The 18,633-nt window shown below is 40.9% G+C and overlaps 2 protein-coding genes across 2 annotated transcripts in view; one reads left to right on the plus strand and one right to left on the minus strand.

The window, feature by feature from the left end:
• pak7 (p21 protein (Cdc42/Rac)-activated kinase 7) overlaps positions 1–3,045 on the plus strand; it is a 47,530-nt gene extending 44,485 nt beyond the window's left edge. Inside the window, 3 exon segments of the mRNA XM_010882197.5 lie at positions 507–632; positions 977–1,111; positions 1,231–3,045. Of these exon segments, the coding sequence (XP_010880499.5) occupies positions 507–632; positions 977–1,111; positions 1,231–1,386 (417 nt within the window). The 3' untranslated portion in view covers positions 1,387–3,045.
• A 3,265-nt stretch (positions 3,046–6,310) lies between these two features.
• lamp5 (lysosomal associated membrane protein family member 5) lies at positions 6,311–12,626 on the minus strand. The gene is made up of 6 exons (XM_010882196.5): positions 11,944–12,626; positions 11,073–11,251; positions 10,464–10,595; positions 9,981–10,077; positions 8,744–8,932; positions 6,311–7,780 (listed from the first exon to the last, which is right to left on the minus strand). Exons 1-6 carry the CDS (start codon positions 11,999–12,001, stop codon positions 7,602–7,604), a joined length of 834 nt encoding a protein of 277 aa, XP_010880498.1. The 5' UTR covers positions 12,002–12,626; the 3' UTR covers positions 6,311–7,601.
• Between the last annotated feature and the right edge of the window lie 6,007 nt (positions 12,627–18,633).

An 18,633-nucleotide genomic window follows, 5' to 3' on the forward strand; every position in this document is an offset into this window, starting at 1 on the left:
ATTACCTCACACTGACCTTTGGGTTCGGTTTCTGCCCTTTCCCTACCTCTGTGCCGGTACCAGAACCAACAAACAGAACCCACTTCTCCAGTGTCTCTGACTGCCGAGAGAGAAGTGTAGAGAAACTCATCATAATCAATTAGCAGCCCGTCCCTATTTATTGAAGCCAGCCTAATGCCTCTTAATGAGCTGCCGGGCCGTGATGGATGGATGGCTGATTAAGGGATAATACAAGCAGGATTAGAGGGGCTTATTTGAAACATCTTCATCCCAAGAGGTCAGCATTTCTTACAGTGGTGAAACCACAGAGGGTTTCGGTGGAAGATGCAGCGGGGCAGGGTCATAGTCACCAACTGGAGATCCCAAAAGTGTGATTGAAGGGGAAAGGGCATTATAAAAAAAAAAATACAGTATACAATTCTTCTGTGTCCCCAAGTACAAACGTTCTCAGAAATGAATAGGGATAACATTAGAGATAATTAACCAAATGTTATTTTTTTCTGCAGATTAAACTGTCTGATTTTGGCTTCTGCGCCCAAGTGTCCAAAGAAGTGCCAAAGAGGAAGTCTCTGGTGGGCACGCCCTACTGGATGGCACCGGAGGTCATCTCCCGGTTACCTTATGGCACGGAGGTAAGGAGACACAGGTCCAAATAACACATTTAAATATCTCAACAAGAGAGTAAAATGTATATAAGGTAACAAGGCACGATTTGTTGGGATGGGTATGGGCACAATATACCACAGCTAAGGGCGGTTTTTAAGTACGACACAACACAGAGTGCCTTGATGTAGCCGGCCATATTCCGCAAATCTCTACCATACCACTATTATAAACTTGTTCCCAACGTAATTAGAACAGAATCAAATTTGGTTTTTTTGGTACGTTGTGGTATGGCCTGATATACCACAGCTATGCACCAATCAACGTTCAGGGCTTTAAAAGAGATGGAAACACCATTTACTCTGCCTGCTAGGTGGATATCTGGTCGCTGGGCATCATGGTCATTGAGATGGTGGACGGGGAGCCCCCCTACTTCAATGAACCCCCTCTACAAGCCATGAGGAGGATACGAGACAATCTACCCCCACGGTTAAAGGAGTCCCACAAGGTCAGCGGGGGCCATTATTTCATGACACAATTTAAATTGGCACTTTTACAAAAAAAACATATTCTATGCCTGTTATCCCTCAAGTATATAAGAATGTGTTCCTTTTTTTCTCTCGTCAGGTCTCGTCAGTTCTGAGGGCCTTCCTCGACCTGATGTTGGTTAGAGAACCGTCTCAGCGAGCCACAGCCCAGGAGTTGCTCCAGCACCCCTTTCTCAAACTCTCGGGCCCACCCTCCTGCATCGTCCCCCTTATGAGGCATTACCGCCACCGCTGACCTGACCTTCCACCACCAGGGCAGCGCCACAACCTGCCAAATAAACAAACACCCACCTGTCCTGAGAGACTGCGCCACTAAAACACTCACACCTGTAACCGTGAAGTAGTTTAGCTAAAGGAATTATTTACAAAGAAAAGATTAAAGTAAAATGTGATATCTTCTATTTTGAAAAATACTATATAATGTTTTAACACTGGAGTAGGAGTCTCAGTCTTTGGGGACAGGAAAGCTCCTTGTCCAGGCCAAAAGCTAACAACATTAGCCTCTTGGTTCATACTCTTGGTATCACTAGGCTGTTAGACCAGTAGAGATCTATAGGGTGGGTCGTCCCGTTGCAGTTTCCTCTCTTTCTAGGCTGTCCGTGAGTCCTGACAACCAGTAGAGTTAGAAAGTAGTAGCCATCGACTAGAGCGCAGACGATGTGCAGGGATTGGCTGAGCCTGGCTGGCAGCCATGTTGAGGGTCCGATGACACGCTCACCATCCCCAGACACGAGCAGTACATCACAGAGCGATCAGGAAGCAGTGTTTGGTGTTGACGAATGTTTGGTGATGTCTGATTGGGAGCGATGTAGGCGAGTCTGGCAGGAAGACAGACTGTTCTCCTATTGGTGGAATAAAACATCGCTCTCTTCACTTCTCTCTTCTTACACTAACAGTGAAAATGTATTTTAGAGAAATATGTACGTTTTTCTGTACAGTTTTGATAATTTGCAGTATTTTATTGTGTCGTAACCATTGTGATATGGGCAGTATTACATAGAAATCAGAGTTTCTGCAAAGATCTTTCCTACTGTTTATAATAATAATCCATTTTTTCATTAAGAATATAAGAGGTACCCTAAATAAACCAACCCCTAACTGTTACAAAAATAAACCTGAATATATTTATTATCTTACATTTGTAGACAAAAGCGCCATTGTGTGTGGGAAAAAAGGGTAATTCCGGAATTTTGTATGCTATTGTAAAGTATTTATTTATTTTTTGGAATTGAAGGATTATTTTTTGGTAGTGTGGCCTTTCTTTCTTTTGTATTTTACATTGCATAATATCAACAGCCAGACAGTGATATTGGTTATATCATACAAGCAATACCCGAAACATATTTATCCTTACCTATGTATTCATATTTAGAACAATTTCATTTCACAGAAATCACACAGAGCACTTTCTGAGTGGATTTGATTATGAGGACAAAGAAATGCTTCTTTGAAACAAAGCCATGTTTCTTTGCCCATCATCACACTCCTTTAAATTTAATGGGCACTCCTACAAGACTCCAATAGCAATATCTAAGCAGCTCAGTCTGACACTGATATAAGCTTGGGTTTTTCCACTCTCACACAATCTGTTCTTTATCCCACCACACACATACCATGGGACTGTGCCGCTCCGCAACCCGATTCTCAGTTCTGACTGGACTGGAGAACAATGTAACCCCATATCATTTTTACCCATCATTCACTGTGATATGTAAATATGAACAAGTGAGCGTGTATATGAACATGCGAGATAGAGTGTGTGTGTGTGTTTGCGAGTGAGCTATGTTTGACGAATGTCTGGGGAATACTACTACTGTGGTGTTTGCTTGTACAGCGATATTGCATGTTTGTTATCAGTGAAGCTGGTTTCAATTAAAAAGCCCATCAAAATATTGACAAGTGTAGCATGATTTTTTCTTGCAAAATCTTGACCTGCAGACCTCCCCTTATATATCACTGGGATCACAGACGTCATGTCCTCCATCTTGTTCGATAAGAAAAATACACATTGAATAAGTGCTGAACTGATGAAAAACCTTTTAAAAAGCAAAGATTTTGTTGAAGATCACCACCTGTTTGTGTGTTTTCCGTCATGATGACTGGTTTGTTAAGGTAAGTAAGGCAGAGATCTTGGTTTCAGCTGATTGGAGGTGATGCACAGTCCTAGGTGGCTGGAGTGCAGAAGTAGAATAAAGTCAAATACTGCTGATAAAGGACACAAGCATAAATAGGTAGAGAAATCTCAGATCTTTTGTTATTTAAAAATAACTTGAGTAACCAGGTCAATTTTAACCAGTATTTTTTAGCTGTCTCGGCTAACGTTAACTTACGTTTTGAACCCAGTTGGCTTAATTGAAAACATTGTATTGTTATTTAATTTCCTAATATCAAAATGATTAAGACCCTGGCTAATGTGGGCGAACTAGCGTCACCAGGTGTGCTGTGTATTAAGGTTTGATCTACCAGAAGTAATTAATAAATGTTGTTGCCCTCAATAGATTCAAGCTTATGTCTTCCACATGAGGCACTGTCTTTAACCACTAAGTGACGGCATTGCACGTTTCAGCAGTTGCTAAACTCCATTGAGGACTGTGTAAAACTGACTAAAGTTTCTTATTAAGTTTACCTCCACCACAAAAAGCGTCTATGTATTGCTTTTTTCACTGGCCGTTTAAACAGCATTAGCCAGTAAATGCTTACTAGTATCTACTAACTTACTAATAATAATAAGAATTGAGCAATTGCTTGCGAGACTGAAGATGAATGTTTCCATGCCAGAAACAGTCGCAATATAACCGTGTACAGTTTCAGCCAGCGTACGCTTCGCCTGCGAGATACGAACTCGGGACAAGTGTTCACAAATCCGCTTCTCAAACCACTACGCTATTTAACAAGGAGTAGTCACTGGTCACTCAGTCAGTAAGAGACATTAGCTCTTCATACTGTGCATTGACACTATTTGTTGAATTTCGGATAGCCAACGCTAGCATCGCCCAGTGTGATTCGCCTGTAACATACTTGTCTGTGGGCGAACTAGCGTCATAACAGGTAAGCTGTGTATTAAGGTTTGAGAATAGCACATCTGTATGAGGAACGTCGGATTACAATGGTTAAAATTGCCATAGAAACGAATTTTAATACATATCTTGGGGGGGAAATCTTTTTAACAGCTTTGTTGATTTTCCTTTATATTACCAGTGATTGACCTTGGGTTTTCTTTCTTGACTGACTGAGGATGATGGAAAGATACAACCAAACAAAGCTACATTTGGGGAGTGCAAAAAATACACAAGGGAGGATGAAAAATAATGAGAGGGTGAAGTGATGGAGGACAGACAAATGGAAGATTTTGCCAAGTAAGAAACACTTAAAAATGTAGCATATACATTTCAGTCATGCTCACATGTACCTAGATCAGTAGAAACTGAAGGGACCACTTGGCTTAGCCAGTATACATATTTTGTTAGTTGGATTTTGTTTCTTCCTATACATGCTATAGGTCAGATGGTATAATAATTTGTGCTAAAGGGCTTTATAGACCAAGTGGTTAGATGGTTTAGGAATTTGTGCTGAAGGCCTTTCAGAGACCAAGTGTGAAATATCAGAATACTTGTGTGTTCACAGCATTTTGGCATTTTAAAAATCTAGGTTTTTCCATAGAACCAATATTAATTACGTAGCTTACCATGTCCTTCCTGGCACATTTAAGTTAAACAAGTTTATAATAATAACATTCTGACCGGGTTGTCCAGAGAGATGAGCGAAAAGGAGACATTGATGTTCTGGGACTCCCCCATTGATACGATCTGTTACATTTAAACCAGCGGGTAGGGTCAGTATATTGCGCATTGAAAGTTGATTAGTGGCGGTTTGGTAGAGCGTTTCTGGTTGGCAGGTTGGAAACTCAACCGACTGCAAATTATGCCATTTCATGTTCACGTACCAAGAGGGGTCGTTTTTCTTTCTGTATTGTTAGTGTAATTCATAGCATATTAAATGTTGTCGTATAAAGAGCAGACAGTTACTGTCCTTATTGATTATTTTTTCCTCATTGTTGTTTACTGATAGTTACAGGAAGACAGGTGGAGGCGAGAGATAGTGGTGACGGGTACTGAACCTGTTCTCCTATGTGCATGGACCCGGGAGTGTTAGCATGGACCACGGCTGCGTATCAAATGACGGATTTGAATGGAATATAATGGATCCTTTAGCCAACTGTGGTGTCATCTTAGCCTTGCATCAGTGGCCGATACCGGGCTACCAGGAGGATAGGCAGATACAAGACAATGTGCGAGGCCATTGGTTTTTATTCTCCTAGATCTGTTCCTGTTTGGGACAATAATAGGTTATTGATTTGATCTGACCCAGGATAATTAAACACCTGTTTTAAGGGAATACACCTTAATCACAGGCAGTGAACAAAAAAGCTCAGACTCTGAACTGAACTGTAACTCTCATGCGTAACACTGCAGAAAGACAGTGGATAGTTGACAGGCGTTGTGGGTTTCCCAATTCAAAATGGAGTCGTAGAGCTACATGCTACTGTAGCTATGTACTTTCAACAGTATGGGTGCCAAAGTAAGGATAGTTGTATGGGACTTCAGAGCGAAATGGACACCAGGTATCGGATGTGAGTTTGATTAATTGTATCAGTGCTCAGTGGTGACATGATTTATGATGTCAGTGGTGTTCAAACAAAAAGATGTGGATGGCACGGATGCTCCATTTATTTTTAATTTGACTTGCTCATATCTCGTTTCCGTTCCCGACCTAGAGTCAAACTGCGAGATCGATACTCCATCTCCGCCTCAACGCCTGGGCCGTGCCACGCCCGAGCGAAGCATCGATCACCCGTGATCAGTCACTGCTCGTAGACCGTATCTGCAGAGAACGCATAGTTGAGATCTGGAACTTTTTAAGTTTTTAAGTCATTTTAAAATAAGAAAATTGCAACATTAATGTATCATTCTTTTTTATGTTTTGGAATATTGTCTACTTACGTTTTTAAATGAAAAAACATATATTTCACATTAGGCTATTTCACAATGGGCTACTTCTATCGGAGTGAGTTAAAGTGGTTCCAAGGTATTAAGTAGTATTAGTAGATATGATATTGAGGACAGGTAACACAAGTCACTTGGAAAAAAGACAGAAGCAGGTTTAGGACATATCCTGTGAAATTTATTTACTTGACATTAAAGTTTGCATCAGCATAGTTTTTATGCATAGTCTTTCTGAAAATATTTAACATGTATTCTTTTTAATCTTAAATATCTTTGCACATTTTCTTCACAATGATAAACTTTCTTCTGACATTTGATCAATTATTAAATGTTTTCTTTTTACAGAACATTTTTCCTTTGTTTTATGTACATATTTCATTATATTTTTCGATATAATTCCATAAAGTAGGATCTTAAAAATTATCCGTAAAACCAAAGAGAATAAACTGCCTGCAATTGTTAATATTTTTATGAATTCTGAAGGTCATTGAAACACCTGCACACCACGACACTGTCCACTTTTACCACTATGACGGCATTCAAAAAATAAAAGTAAAAACAGTATTTGGGAAAAGAATCACTTCAGGTGAACATCAACTTTGGACCCGCCCTCTGCAAGGTTTGTTTTGCAGCGTCCTGATATAGACAACATGGGATAGGAAATGATCACAAAGCGCAGGCTGGTCGACAGGAGGCGGATTTCTGTATACATATAAAGAGCAGAACGCACAGGGGTGGAATGCTAACAGCAACATCTGTGTGCTTAAGTTGAATGTTCGTGCACGTCTCCAATTGAGTTTAATCAATGCAAGAAGACAAAAATGAAAGTTAAGCATGTCCTAATACAGGCATCCGTGAAGTTCCCGGCATATTTCCAGTGTACGGTGACGTTAAAACCGGGGAAGTCACATTGGTTTGAATTTGAAGAGGCATCGGGTAGTCCTTGTCTATTGGGGTGAAAAAAAGTTTTGAAGGGTTTTTCTTATTGTCCCAATGGGACAACTTTTTGAATAACCCTATTTGAGTTCTAGGTAGAACTTAATTAGTTCCTGATGAAATCCTTTTGGTTCCAGGCAGAACCCCTCTGGTGCCAGGTTTTGTTTCAACAGAGGATAATACAGGCAAAGGAGTTTTTCCTGAAAACAGAAAGGGTTCTGCTATTGTGACAGTCGAATATACCTTTTTTGGGGAAACATTGGGTTAAACCTTTTTTGGTAGAAGCTTTATGGTTTAGAATGTGTGGTTCTATCTGAAACCAATAAAGGGTTCTCTTATAAGGTCAACCAAAGAACTGTTATGGGAGAAAATTCAGAGGGTTTGTGCTCTCGAACAAAGAGCTGTGCTATTGTGGTAATAATATCTGATTCTGTACATAGTCCTCTGGCGTTGAGCATGGAGTTGTAGAATGTTGTTCTGTCCTATCCTTGAGCAGTTAATGACCCGTTGCTTACATGTTCTTGTACATGGACCTGTCGCGGGGCAGCTGTGGTTGGGGCACTACAGTCAGTTTGAGGTGGAAGTGGTAGACGGCCAGTGTGATGACAATGATGAGGCCCAGGATGAAGCCAAGGATCAGAGGAAGAGTCTCCTCCAGTTGTTCCCGCTGGTCTGTGATGCATTTGTAGGCTGCAGGGACAAACACACCACATCGATGTGTGTCTAGAACTGTGTGTGTGTGTGTATATGCTTGTGTCTGAGTTAATGTGTGTATGTGTGTGTCTGCTCTTCTGAGGATTTCTTTCATTTTACTGTCTACATGCGCACCTGCTCCTTTTACTTCCATTGATTTTATTTACATTTAACTAGCGGTGGCTGAAGTAAAAGCTAAATAATTTGTATTCAATGCATTTCCAACATTTTGTGCCAGTCGGGAAAAGTTAACAGAAGTGCAATGAAATCATGGATTACAATTTCTCTTGGCCCATGAACTACCCTCGGGAAAATAGTGACATTCTGCCAAATTCAAACACATGCATAGATCCATGTCAAAGGTCAACCTATAATAAAATGAGATGAAAATGTCCCAGAAATAGTCTCTGACTGATCTCTAAATTAGAAAGTATCATATGTGAGGGTAACTGTTCCTAAGCTATTAAGAACGTTTCTATACATTACTAATGCAAACCCAATTGGCAAAACATGGATTTGCACCATCTGAAAATTCCAGGGGAGTAGAATTTTAGGTGGATCTCCAGATATTACAGAAATGGGGTTCAGAGGTTAATATGTTCAAGATTAAAATCCCCTGTGTTCTACGGGTTAATAAACGTTATAGTGGAAGGGCAATGTAGAAAAATAAAGTCCTCTGCAGCCCAGAGAGAGATGAGACGGCCTTTAGAGGACACTATTACTGCCAGTCATAAAGCCTGCACAGAGGACATGCATTTAACCACAGCCATAAAGGTCCTAATGACCTCTCTCTCACCCCCCGTCTCATTATCTTTTTGCCTTCCATCCCCCTGCAGTGCTTTAAACTGCAGCAGCCAAAGCCCCCCTTTTTCCTTAAGTTTTATTATATTGGACAATCACTGTTTGAATTTGGGGTTAGGGTTGAGTTTTGTTAGTTTGTGTAAGGGTTAAAGTCGGTACCTTCGCTGAACATGAAGTCTGAGCTGATGTCAAAGGGCTGAATCTGGATGTCACTCATTGTGACCGTCACTCCCTTTTGGTGGTCACTGGAGATGAGGGTGAGCGTCTGCTTAGCACTGCAGACATACGAGCGGCCAGCAGGAGTCACTAACGCTGACAGGCCGTGGGAGCTGGCTGTGTGTTTTCCAGCTGTATGGAGAGGGGACAGGTGCATAGAGCGTGTGATGAAACAAAAATGAGGAGCTATGTAGGCTTACAAATACGAAAGCATGAACTCCCTCAAGACTCAGAAGGTTAGCCTGACAGACACATTATGGACACACAAACAGCACGCACACATTTAAGACAAACGCACAATCGCGCTTGCACTCACCTAAGCATGCGCAAATAAGCATTTATTTAATATAGAATCTCAAAAAGAAAAAGGGGTAGGTTGAGGCTGCACAATATTGAAATAGATGTGTAATAACTGAATATATGTTTAGCTAATATTTATGAAATTGAATAGAAATTCAAAAAGCTCCTAAGTATTAAACAAAACATATTCGTTTAAAACGTGCAAGTAGTCCATGAAAACTGTATTAATCTTTGTTTAACTGGCACAAACGTACACTGCTGCAGATAAAAACCAAAAACTCTAAAAGCGTGTCCAGAAAAGACTTAGAAAATAGGGCTACCTATGATCATAAGGTGCTTTACACTGATCTACGGACATCATAAGTAGGCTTTTTCCTCAAAAAATGTTTTAACTTCCCCCGCTTATCCCGTCATGAGTTCTAACTGTCACCGTAGTCTGTGCATTTCATCATGTTGCCTCTATAGGCTGAGAAGTGTGTAAATATGAAATCTTTTGATTATTGATAAAATCGGACACATGCAAAGACTGCCCTAACTACCTTTAATGTCCTATTTTACTAATGTCGATCTTCGACAAATTAGATTTTGAGTGAATTTTAAAACCAATAGGCTACTTCTGTGTAAATGATTAATCCTATAAACGAATTAGCCTGTAATAAGTCAAATCGAAATTAGTTAAATAAATAGAAAATATATAAATTGGCATACAACTATGTCGAAAAAAATACAAACATAGTTGTGCAAAGACTATTTTTTGAGATACTGTACTTGTGGCCTTGTGTATGTAAATGAACGGTCTTGTGGAATGTGACCCCGAGCCCCGCAAGAAACCCTATTGCCAAAAACATGACATTGCTGAGTGGGTAGAAATACTACTCACGGTTATATGGACTGAGGAAATGCGTTTGCTCCGAGGTGTCATACACGAACTGCACCTTGTTAATCTTCCAAACCTTTTCTCCTTTATTACGGGTTTCCTGCAACACACATAGATGCATGCATGCAAGCAAACAAGCACGTACACAACACACACACAGATTTTAAACAGACATTTTGATCCACAAATAAATTGTAGATGTATAATTAAATTTTTCATAAATTGAATGTCCATATCTGTAGCTATCGGTACTCAGAGGTAAAGTCAACGCGTCCTCAAAACAGATTATTGTTTCAGAAATGTTTTATTTTTTCTTAACTATAAATTATCACCACAGCATTACACATGACATCTATGTAGGATAAGCGTTGTTATCAAAAACGATTTCATGCAAGAATCCCACGCAGAATAAAGGATCTTAATGATTTTGTGTATGTTTAATTCGACGCGGCTCGCCCACGGACTGTTTTATAGTAGCGGACAAACCTTGACGAAGTAGATGCGGAGTGTGTAGGCGTTATCCTTCCACGAAATGTGTATATCAGCTTCCTGCTTCCCGCATTTGCCCTCAATGTCAGCCCCACGAGGCAGAACCAGGTATGCGTTCTCTGTGATCAACTATAGAGAATTGAAAAGCAATGCATACCAGATGATTCATTAGTGTGTGTTTGAGTTGGATATTAATTTAAGAGTTTCTTAACCGACTAGCCTTTCATTATGGTAATAACTGACTGGTAGGCTGTTGCTACAGTTGCCAACAGGCCTATGGTGTTTCCAGAAGATTTACACACAGCCAGCGAGCGAATTGTGCCTCGTGCCATTGTTTGTGCCCCATGCAAGCGAATCGTGCCTTATACCATTGTTGTGCCCCATGCGACTCTGAATAAGACCAAATTCTTACAATGCCACAGCGTTCACTGTCAGGCCGTCTTGATAGACAATCTGGCAGCTTGTGTCCACCAGCAATTTCTCACTATATGATTGTAAGGTATTAACTACAGTTGTATGTGCGATCTTCACTTGAACTTTACGATCATATGTTAACGTGCATATAACTACTACGCTGAGAAATCCAAAATCTAAGTCTGGTCTTACGTCTATCCCATTGAGTGCGAGAACGTCGAAGGGGACGGTAAAGCGGACAGCGAACTCAACCATGAGGCAGGTGGTTCCGTTCTCTCGGACCACGAAGATGTCTTTGTCTGGGTTGGTGGACAGACCTGAGAGATTCTCTCCCTCCTGCTCGGCTGTGACCATCAACCGGGCCAGGAACCCTGAAAACGTTAAGGTATACGGTCATAACGGCACTGTTGAGTTGCCAGTAATAATTGACCGCCAATTTGCAATGAATATCCTTCAAACATAGGAGGTCAGCAGGTTACAAATTATTAAATATAATCAGTTAAAAATGCTTTTTATATCTATTTAATTTACTGCCCTTGGTGTTACTGTAAGTGTTAGTCATCAAACATGCATGTAGCAAAACCAGGCATTTCGAAGACTCACAGATTAGACTCAAATGGCCTTAATCACTTGCAAAATATAACAGTTAAGAGCAAGAACGAGAATCGGACTTTTTAGTAGGCCTATATTTGCCCACGTAAATGTTATTACATCCATGACGCGGGTGTCGAAAATGTTTGATGGGTTTGATACAATCGAGTTATCAAATGGAGAGCACATAATAGGCATGCCCTTACCCGCGAGTCTAATATAGTAATTTGGTACTTTTTTTTATAGTGATGACTTGCATTTTCGTATTTTCTGTTTTACAAAGAGCAATTCATTGCACTAACGTTGAATACAGGTAGGGGGACACATGAATGTCTCTCTCACACACCTACACACACGCACGCACACACACAGGCTGCAGTGTACAGTCACGACCGAAATATCGCATCCAACACGCACACACGCACACACACACGGCTTTCTGAACAAATACAGTAGAACTCACACCGCTTACCGAACAAACACAGTAGAACTCCTGCGCTGTCAAAGGTGCTGAATCTGTATCGACCCATTGTACTGGTTCCGGGTGCTGAAACGGCTAACAGGCGGATTGCCAGTGAAGTAAACCCGCGTAGAGAGACAGACAGATAAAGGAAAATACAGGAAAAGAGAAACAAAAGAGAGCAAGGGGAGAGAAAGAGAGGGATTCAGCTGCTCAGTGTCCTGTAGTCACGCTGAGATCATCACGAATGCCGCAAATCTCCAGGTGGACGAGAGGGAGAAAGCATCCGGTTTGTTGCGCATTAAAATGCAACGGTTGTTCAGTTAACTACTCCATGAACGTCTTGCATAGCTCCATACTCTAAAATCACTTGGTGAGAGAGATTTAGGTAAGCGTCACCGGCAGGCAAGGCAGAGTTTCCCCTGCACATACCAACTGACAGACACCGAGCCGGTAAAGACTCTGCTTGCCTCACGCGATACACGGAGGGGAGGGGGGGGCAGTTTCTCTCCTGAAGTTCGTTTCTTCTAAAAATCATAGCCGCAGCAAGCGCAGCTAGTCCCGCAGTGCTGCTGATATCAACACTGTAGTTGCAGCTGAGGTGTGTGTGCGTGAACAAATGTGTTGGTGTGAAAATGTCTTATGTGTGCGGCCGTGGGATCGTTGTTACCCCCACCTCTCTGCTTCGGGGTAAGGTTACAGCTGCTGGGCTGTGTGTGCATCCATGCGTGAATTAGAGTTTTGCAACCCTTTCTCCCTCAGTCGCAGAGCAGTGTTTTGTGTATTTGATCTAAATCTTCAAGACACCTCACAGTGTGTGTAAGAATCCGCTGTTTTGTACTTTGAGTACTGAAGTTGTGCGTACTAGCGTACCTTTATTGTAAAAATGTAGTAATTCGAAATGTTTGCAAATAACCGACGCGAACGAATGTAGTATGTAATAGATCAAGCTAGGCTTCCCCTTGTAATTTGGCAATCGTGCAAAGTGTCAGTGAATGGCCGCACTCAGAAGAGCTGACCTAGGCAAAAGTGATAACTGTTACAACTGTGACACCTGTCAAGTCACCTCTTCCGCCCTCGTCATCACAAACCTTTAAGCAATAACAAAAATGTATCATTCAACGAAAACAATATTATTAAACATTGTAAACTGGATCATTTTAATTAGACTTCACAGACTGACTAAATAAACCTGCAGTATATTGTGTGACGGTTTTATAGCATAACAAAGATGCATTTAAGAAACAAACACTATTGAGAAAAACAATACAAATCCTTAGCATTTTTAAATTAGAAGATTTATTTGTATTTTTTTTAATACTTCACGCTTACAGATACAATTGAATCAAAAATACAGTCAATTCAAGAGATGGCATGCCTGTTGATATTTCACAACCGCTATGAATAACTAAGCAATTAAGCTCTAAGCGATGACATTTGCTATTAAAAATTATAAATCTTTACACAAACAAAATCATCTTTGATTCTGAGACCTGCTTTTGCGTTTGTCCCGCCCCTTTCCAACACTATACAAGAGGGCTACTGAATAGCCGCAGTGTGTGCAGGTTTTTGTTAATGCATCTTAATGCACGATCAACACACCCGTCCAATGAATCTAATAGACCTCAATCTAGAACCAGGATTATGTTAGTTGAATTTGTTAGTAGAATAGTAGTTAGAATACAAGTTGTGGATATAAAAGCTTGCACAAAACGACTCTCCACGAGGACATTTGGCTATTACGCATGACGCACAGAGAAAATTTTTTAAGAATGTGCGGTTTTAAAATTGAAGTCAAACTCGCACTTCACCGCACTGATGCTATCTATGCTGGGTTTGCTGCCAACCTGCGGGTGTCTTGTGCTCTGTGGGAAAGTCTCTGATCGCGGGATACCTCGTGGTGAACCCGAAGCTGGATCTCCTCCAAACTCGCTCTCCTGCGCCTCCTTCCCGCTCTGTTTAAACGCGGGGAAAGTAAACCTTCTTAACAGTTTGCTGCCCAATACAGTGATAGTCGTTGAGGAGCTGGCAACAGGCGGTGCAAAATCTGGAGGTTCACTGTTGGCTGTTTGTGAAACGTGTCTCCACATAGTTTTAGTTTTGAGTAAAGGCATTTTTGAACGATCGGGGGGCGCAGGACGCAGTATACTTGTGGGCAAACTAAACCGTTTCTGGTAGTAACTATCGTCAAACCTCCTCATACTAACATCAGGTGCGGTTTTCAGTTTTTCTTTAGAAGATTCGTCTTTGCTTTTGCTACCTGCAATAGGAGTTAGTAGAATGCCAAGACCATAAGACGAGAAGGCAGTTGGCGTAGATATTGACGCACAGCTTTTTATGGGTTTGATAACGTTTTCGGCCTGCCGTGGCACGACTACCGATCTGCGACGGTCAAATCCTTTGGTAAGAGGAGGTAGGTGGTGATTGTCAGTGCTGGTCAACTTTCCCACAGTTGTGATGGCGCTACAGATGGATTTCGGATTTGGGCAGGTCAAGGGGATGTTGGATCGAGATGGTGGATTGGGATTAAGGACACCCGAGAAAATTAGCCTTTGTGAGGATACGGGGCTGTCAGTTTCTCTCTCAAACTCCTCAATGGAATCCATTGACTGTAATCGACTCTTTGAAATCAGAGAGTTTCTTCTGCGTCCTGAAGCCGTCGGGAGCCATGTTCTGTCCACTGCTGTGAAGCTGTCGCTTTCCGAACACGCAAGAACAACTGGTCTCTCAATAGTATTTAATAACTTTTCCTCTATCTCATTTACCTTACAATCTGAGCTGACTTGAGAAGGACAATCTTTCTGAATCACCGCGTTGTTTTCGCGGGTTTTCTTTGGCTTACTGGTAAGCGCATAGAAACAGTCTGTGTGGCCGAGAAACTTTGCCACCTCTGCCGCAGAGTTTCCAACTTTATTTTCTCGGTCTATCTGAAGCCCCAATCTCTTAAAGACTCTTACCAAGAAAGCCACGACTGGTGAGTGACCAGCCACTGCCGCGTACATCAGCGCAGTGTTCCCCCAAGCGTCAACCATCTCCGGATCTGCGTTGTTTCTAACCAAAATTTTCACCGCGTCCAGGTAACCTTTTTCGCAAGCGTAACTGAGTGCAGTGCGACCACTTTCGTCTTGACAGTTGACACTGGCGCCTCTGTGGAGCAGCATCTCTATAAATTTCGACCTGGTCTGACAGTCGGGAAGCAGAACAGAGGAGATGAGTGGGGTCTGTGCGCACTCCGTTTTGGAGTCGATGATTTTCCCGTCCAGCGCGTCTAGAATGAACCTCGCCAAGTGCACCTTATCCTTTGACATGGCCTCAATAAGGATTCTGATGCCTGTCTGTCCGTTGGACTTTTCCGGAATCTTCAACATGATTTTGGTGATTTACTAAAGGTTTTTATGTAGGCATATTTTTGAGATGAAGCATTCTCTGTCCAAGAACAGGTTTGGTGTAACCTCTCTCCCAACCTGATGCCCACAACAAAAACATACCGCCCCTCAGAGCTGCTTTATACCCACGAAAAGACATGGAGTTGCCAGGACAACGCTAACATCATTATCATACCTTTCAGTTTTCTATTGGAAAGACTAATAGCCTAATTATAATGAGGTGCTTTAGATGTTGTACTGTCTGTTTGCGTGTTGGGTCTGGGGGACTATGAATGAATGCATCTGTTGTTGAATGTGATTACTGGAATAGAAACGGTAGCCCACCGCTCGGGTCTGCTCGAGCCAGGGCTCATTGTTGCTGCAAAGGCGCGTGGGCGTCCCCCACCCCTCACAATTATTTCTCAGCCTTCCATGACAATCCTTTTCAAAAGGCCAGAGCCAAGATTTTATACAGTTTGATGATATCAATGTTAACATGCAGATAAATTATCGGGACGGTTTCACACTGTTGAGATGAGAAACGTAGCCTTTTAACACTTGTTAATTGACATTTGAGTAGGCATATGCATAGGCAATTCATTTGTTTTCTGTGTGGCAGTGAAAAGACAAACAATTGAGTCCAGAAAAGAATCACCAATAGCCTACAGAGAAAATGTTGATTAGTTCGAACTTTTTCTAAGATCAAAATCGTACAACTTAGTACACTAGAAGACAGGGGCGTTGGACTGGGGGGAAAAGGGGTACTAAGTATATATGGCCCTAATGTGTAGAGGGGCCCTCAAAAATGTTTGAATCTTGAATAAAGTGGGGAGGGGCCCTCAGAGACCGCCTATGTACAGGGCCCAGAATTTTGTGCTACATCCATGCTAGAAGACCATCTCCCAGGTCACACAATCATTGAGCGCTGTAATGGAAATAAAATCCGCACTGGAACTTCACAGATTTCCAACAAGTCAACAAAGACGGGTTCCATTTTACACCTGGATAGTTTATTGGTACACGTACTATAAAACAGTATTAAAGGAGCAGGGTAACAACAGTTTTTTCGTTGCTAGAAGTTCAACAGTACAATATAAATACAAAAACACACACAGGATGATCAGTACGTTGACAAGCTACAGTCAAAAAAAGTAAAGAAATCCAAAACGTAAAGGAAATTAACAGCGACATTGTTCATTGCAAAAGTAATCGGCTTTCTCGACTAACTAGAGAGCGAAAGGTTACATAGTCGCACATAACAGAAACATTTAACTAGTGCAAAAAAGGCTCTAACAAACATAAGTCTTAAACTACACACTATATTTAATATATAATATATATATATATTATATGTATACTTATTTATATACCTTTGTATAAATAACCCCTTATTTTGGCATTTATCCTTCGTAAAATAATTTAAACTCCTAGTAGACATTAAGTGGCACATTTGAAAGCAATGGAATACAATTTAAAAGCACTTTTTAACTGTTAATTCTGCACTAGATATGTGGTTAGAGCATTGGTTTGGGTAGTGTTAAGTGCTAGAGAGAAAAAAATATATATAATAAAAAAGTAATAAAAAAACGAATAATGGAAAGAAAGAATAGGACCCAGTTCTTGATAATTGTCTTTCCTAGAAACCAACAGCCCTTGATTGACAGGGTCACCAAGGGGACACGTTTTGGTCAAAAGTAATTAACTACATACATTCTAATATGTACAGTATTCTCTACACCATTTCAGTGAACTAATGCAGAACAAACAGCAGAAACAAAGTGTAAAAGTACACAAAGGTTTAGAGGATGTTGTCATCTATTGTGTTTTGCTTAATACCTGTTTTGGTCAATCTTTGCTAGTGTAATGCCATGCTGTAAAAACGCCTGACCATACGGTTGTCTGTCTGTGTACACTGTGCACACAAACTACAGTAACCATGATTACTTCATAAAAACAATCCCAGAATGCACCTCTTTCATTAATATTTCCATCTGTCACTGATACAGGTTAGGTTGCTCTTTACAAAATATTTATTATCAGAATACCATACAGCAAAATCCACCCTTGACCAGTGGGATACTCTTATGTCCGACCCCAGACGGGGCAACTTCCACTCCACTATGTTGTTGTCACTCAGATTGTAATGAACCAATAGTTAGCCCATCCCAACTGTCTTTAAAAGCAAACTAGCACTTCCTGTCCTTTGTGTTTTTTGATATACAGACCTGCCAACCGTTAGGAATTTTAAAAGCAGCACAAACAAACGCCGGCATCCAAGGTCTCGGACCTCACTGTGACTTACAAAACGGTCACAGTGCTCAAATCATAGCCATGCCTTTTGAACCTAATAATGATATGGGAAGTAGGCTGCCAAAGGGGTAACTGTAGGCTATAGACTGTTATTGGTACCTCGTAACTGGCTGCTCATCAATAACTTGAAAAAAAGTTTTGACGTACACTCAAATAACATTTTATTTGTCACATGCTTCGTAAACAACAGGTGTTGACTGACAGTGAAATGCAGAATAATAAAAAAAATTATATATATATATATATATATATATATATATATATATATATAAAAAATAGTAACACAGGATTATTACAATGAATAACAATTTAGAACAAAGGTGAAAAACAACATGGCTATATACAAATAGTACCAGTACCAAGGTGATGTGCAGAGGTATGAGGTCATTGAGGATTATGAACATATAGGTAGAGGTAAAGTGAATCAGGGTCCCCAGCAACATGATGAGGTGGAGGGGATGTGGAGGGGCCTAAAGCAAAGGTGTTAAAATGTATTCCAAGGAGGGCTGAGTAACCGCAGGTTATTGTTCCTATCTTTTACCTGGTTAAAAATGTATGTAATTGCTTAGTTAGGACTGCCCCTCACCTGGTTGTCTACGTATTCATTGGACACCAATGAAACAGAAAATCCATAACCACCAGACAGTAGGCCCTCTGTGGAATGACTTTGACACCCCTGGCTTGGTGTGTTATTGGAGTTGGGGGTTACGATGCAATGTCTTATTTAGTCTTAATTTATTTCACTCAGCCACTTTAAAAAGTGGAATAGGGAATGCATTTTTGAAACAACTGCCCAAAGCCTAAGAGCTTGTTTTAGACCTACATCCCTAACATGACATAAGTGTTTAGACAGTGAGACACATTTTGTTGTTCTGCCTCAGTACTCTAGCGTATAAGATTTAAAACAGTGGCAAAGAAGTCCAAGTGCAGACTGTCAGCTTTAATTTGAGGTAATTTGCGTCCTTAAACTGTGAACTTGTAGGAATTATTGTCCTTTTTATACATAGGGCCCCCTTCATTTTAGTGG

This window comes from Esox lucius, chromosome 18 (genome assembly GCF_011004845.1).
Source record: "Esox lucius isolate fEsoLuc1 chromosome 18, fEsoLuc1.pri, whole genome shotgun sequence".
Taxonomy (NCBI): domain Eukaryota; kingdom Metazoa; phylum Chordata; class Actinopteri; order Esociformes; family Esocidae; genus Esox; species Esox lucius.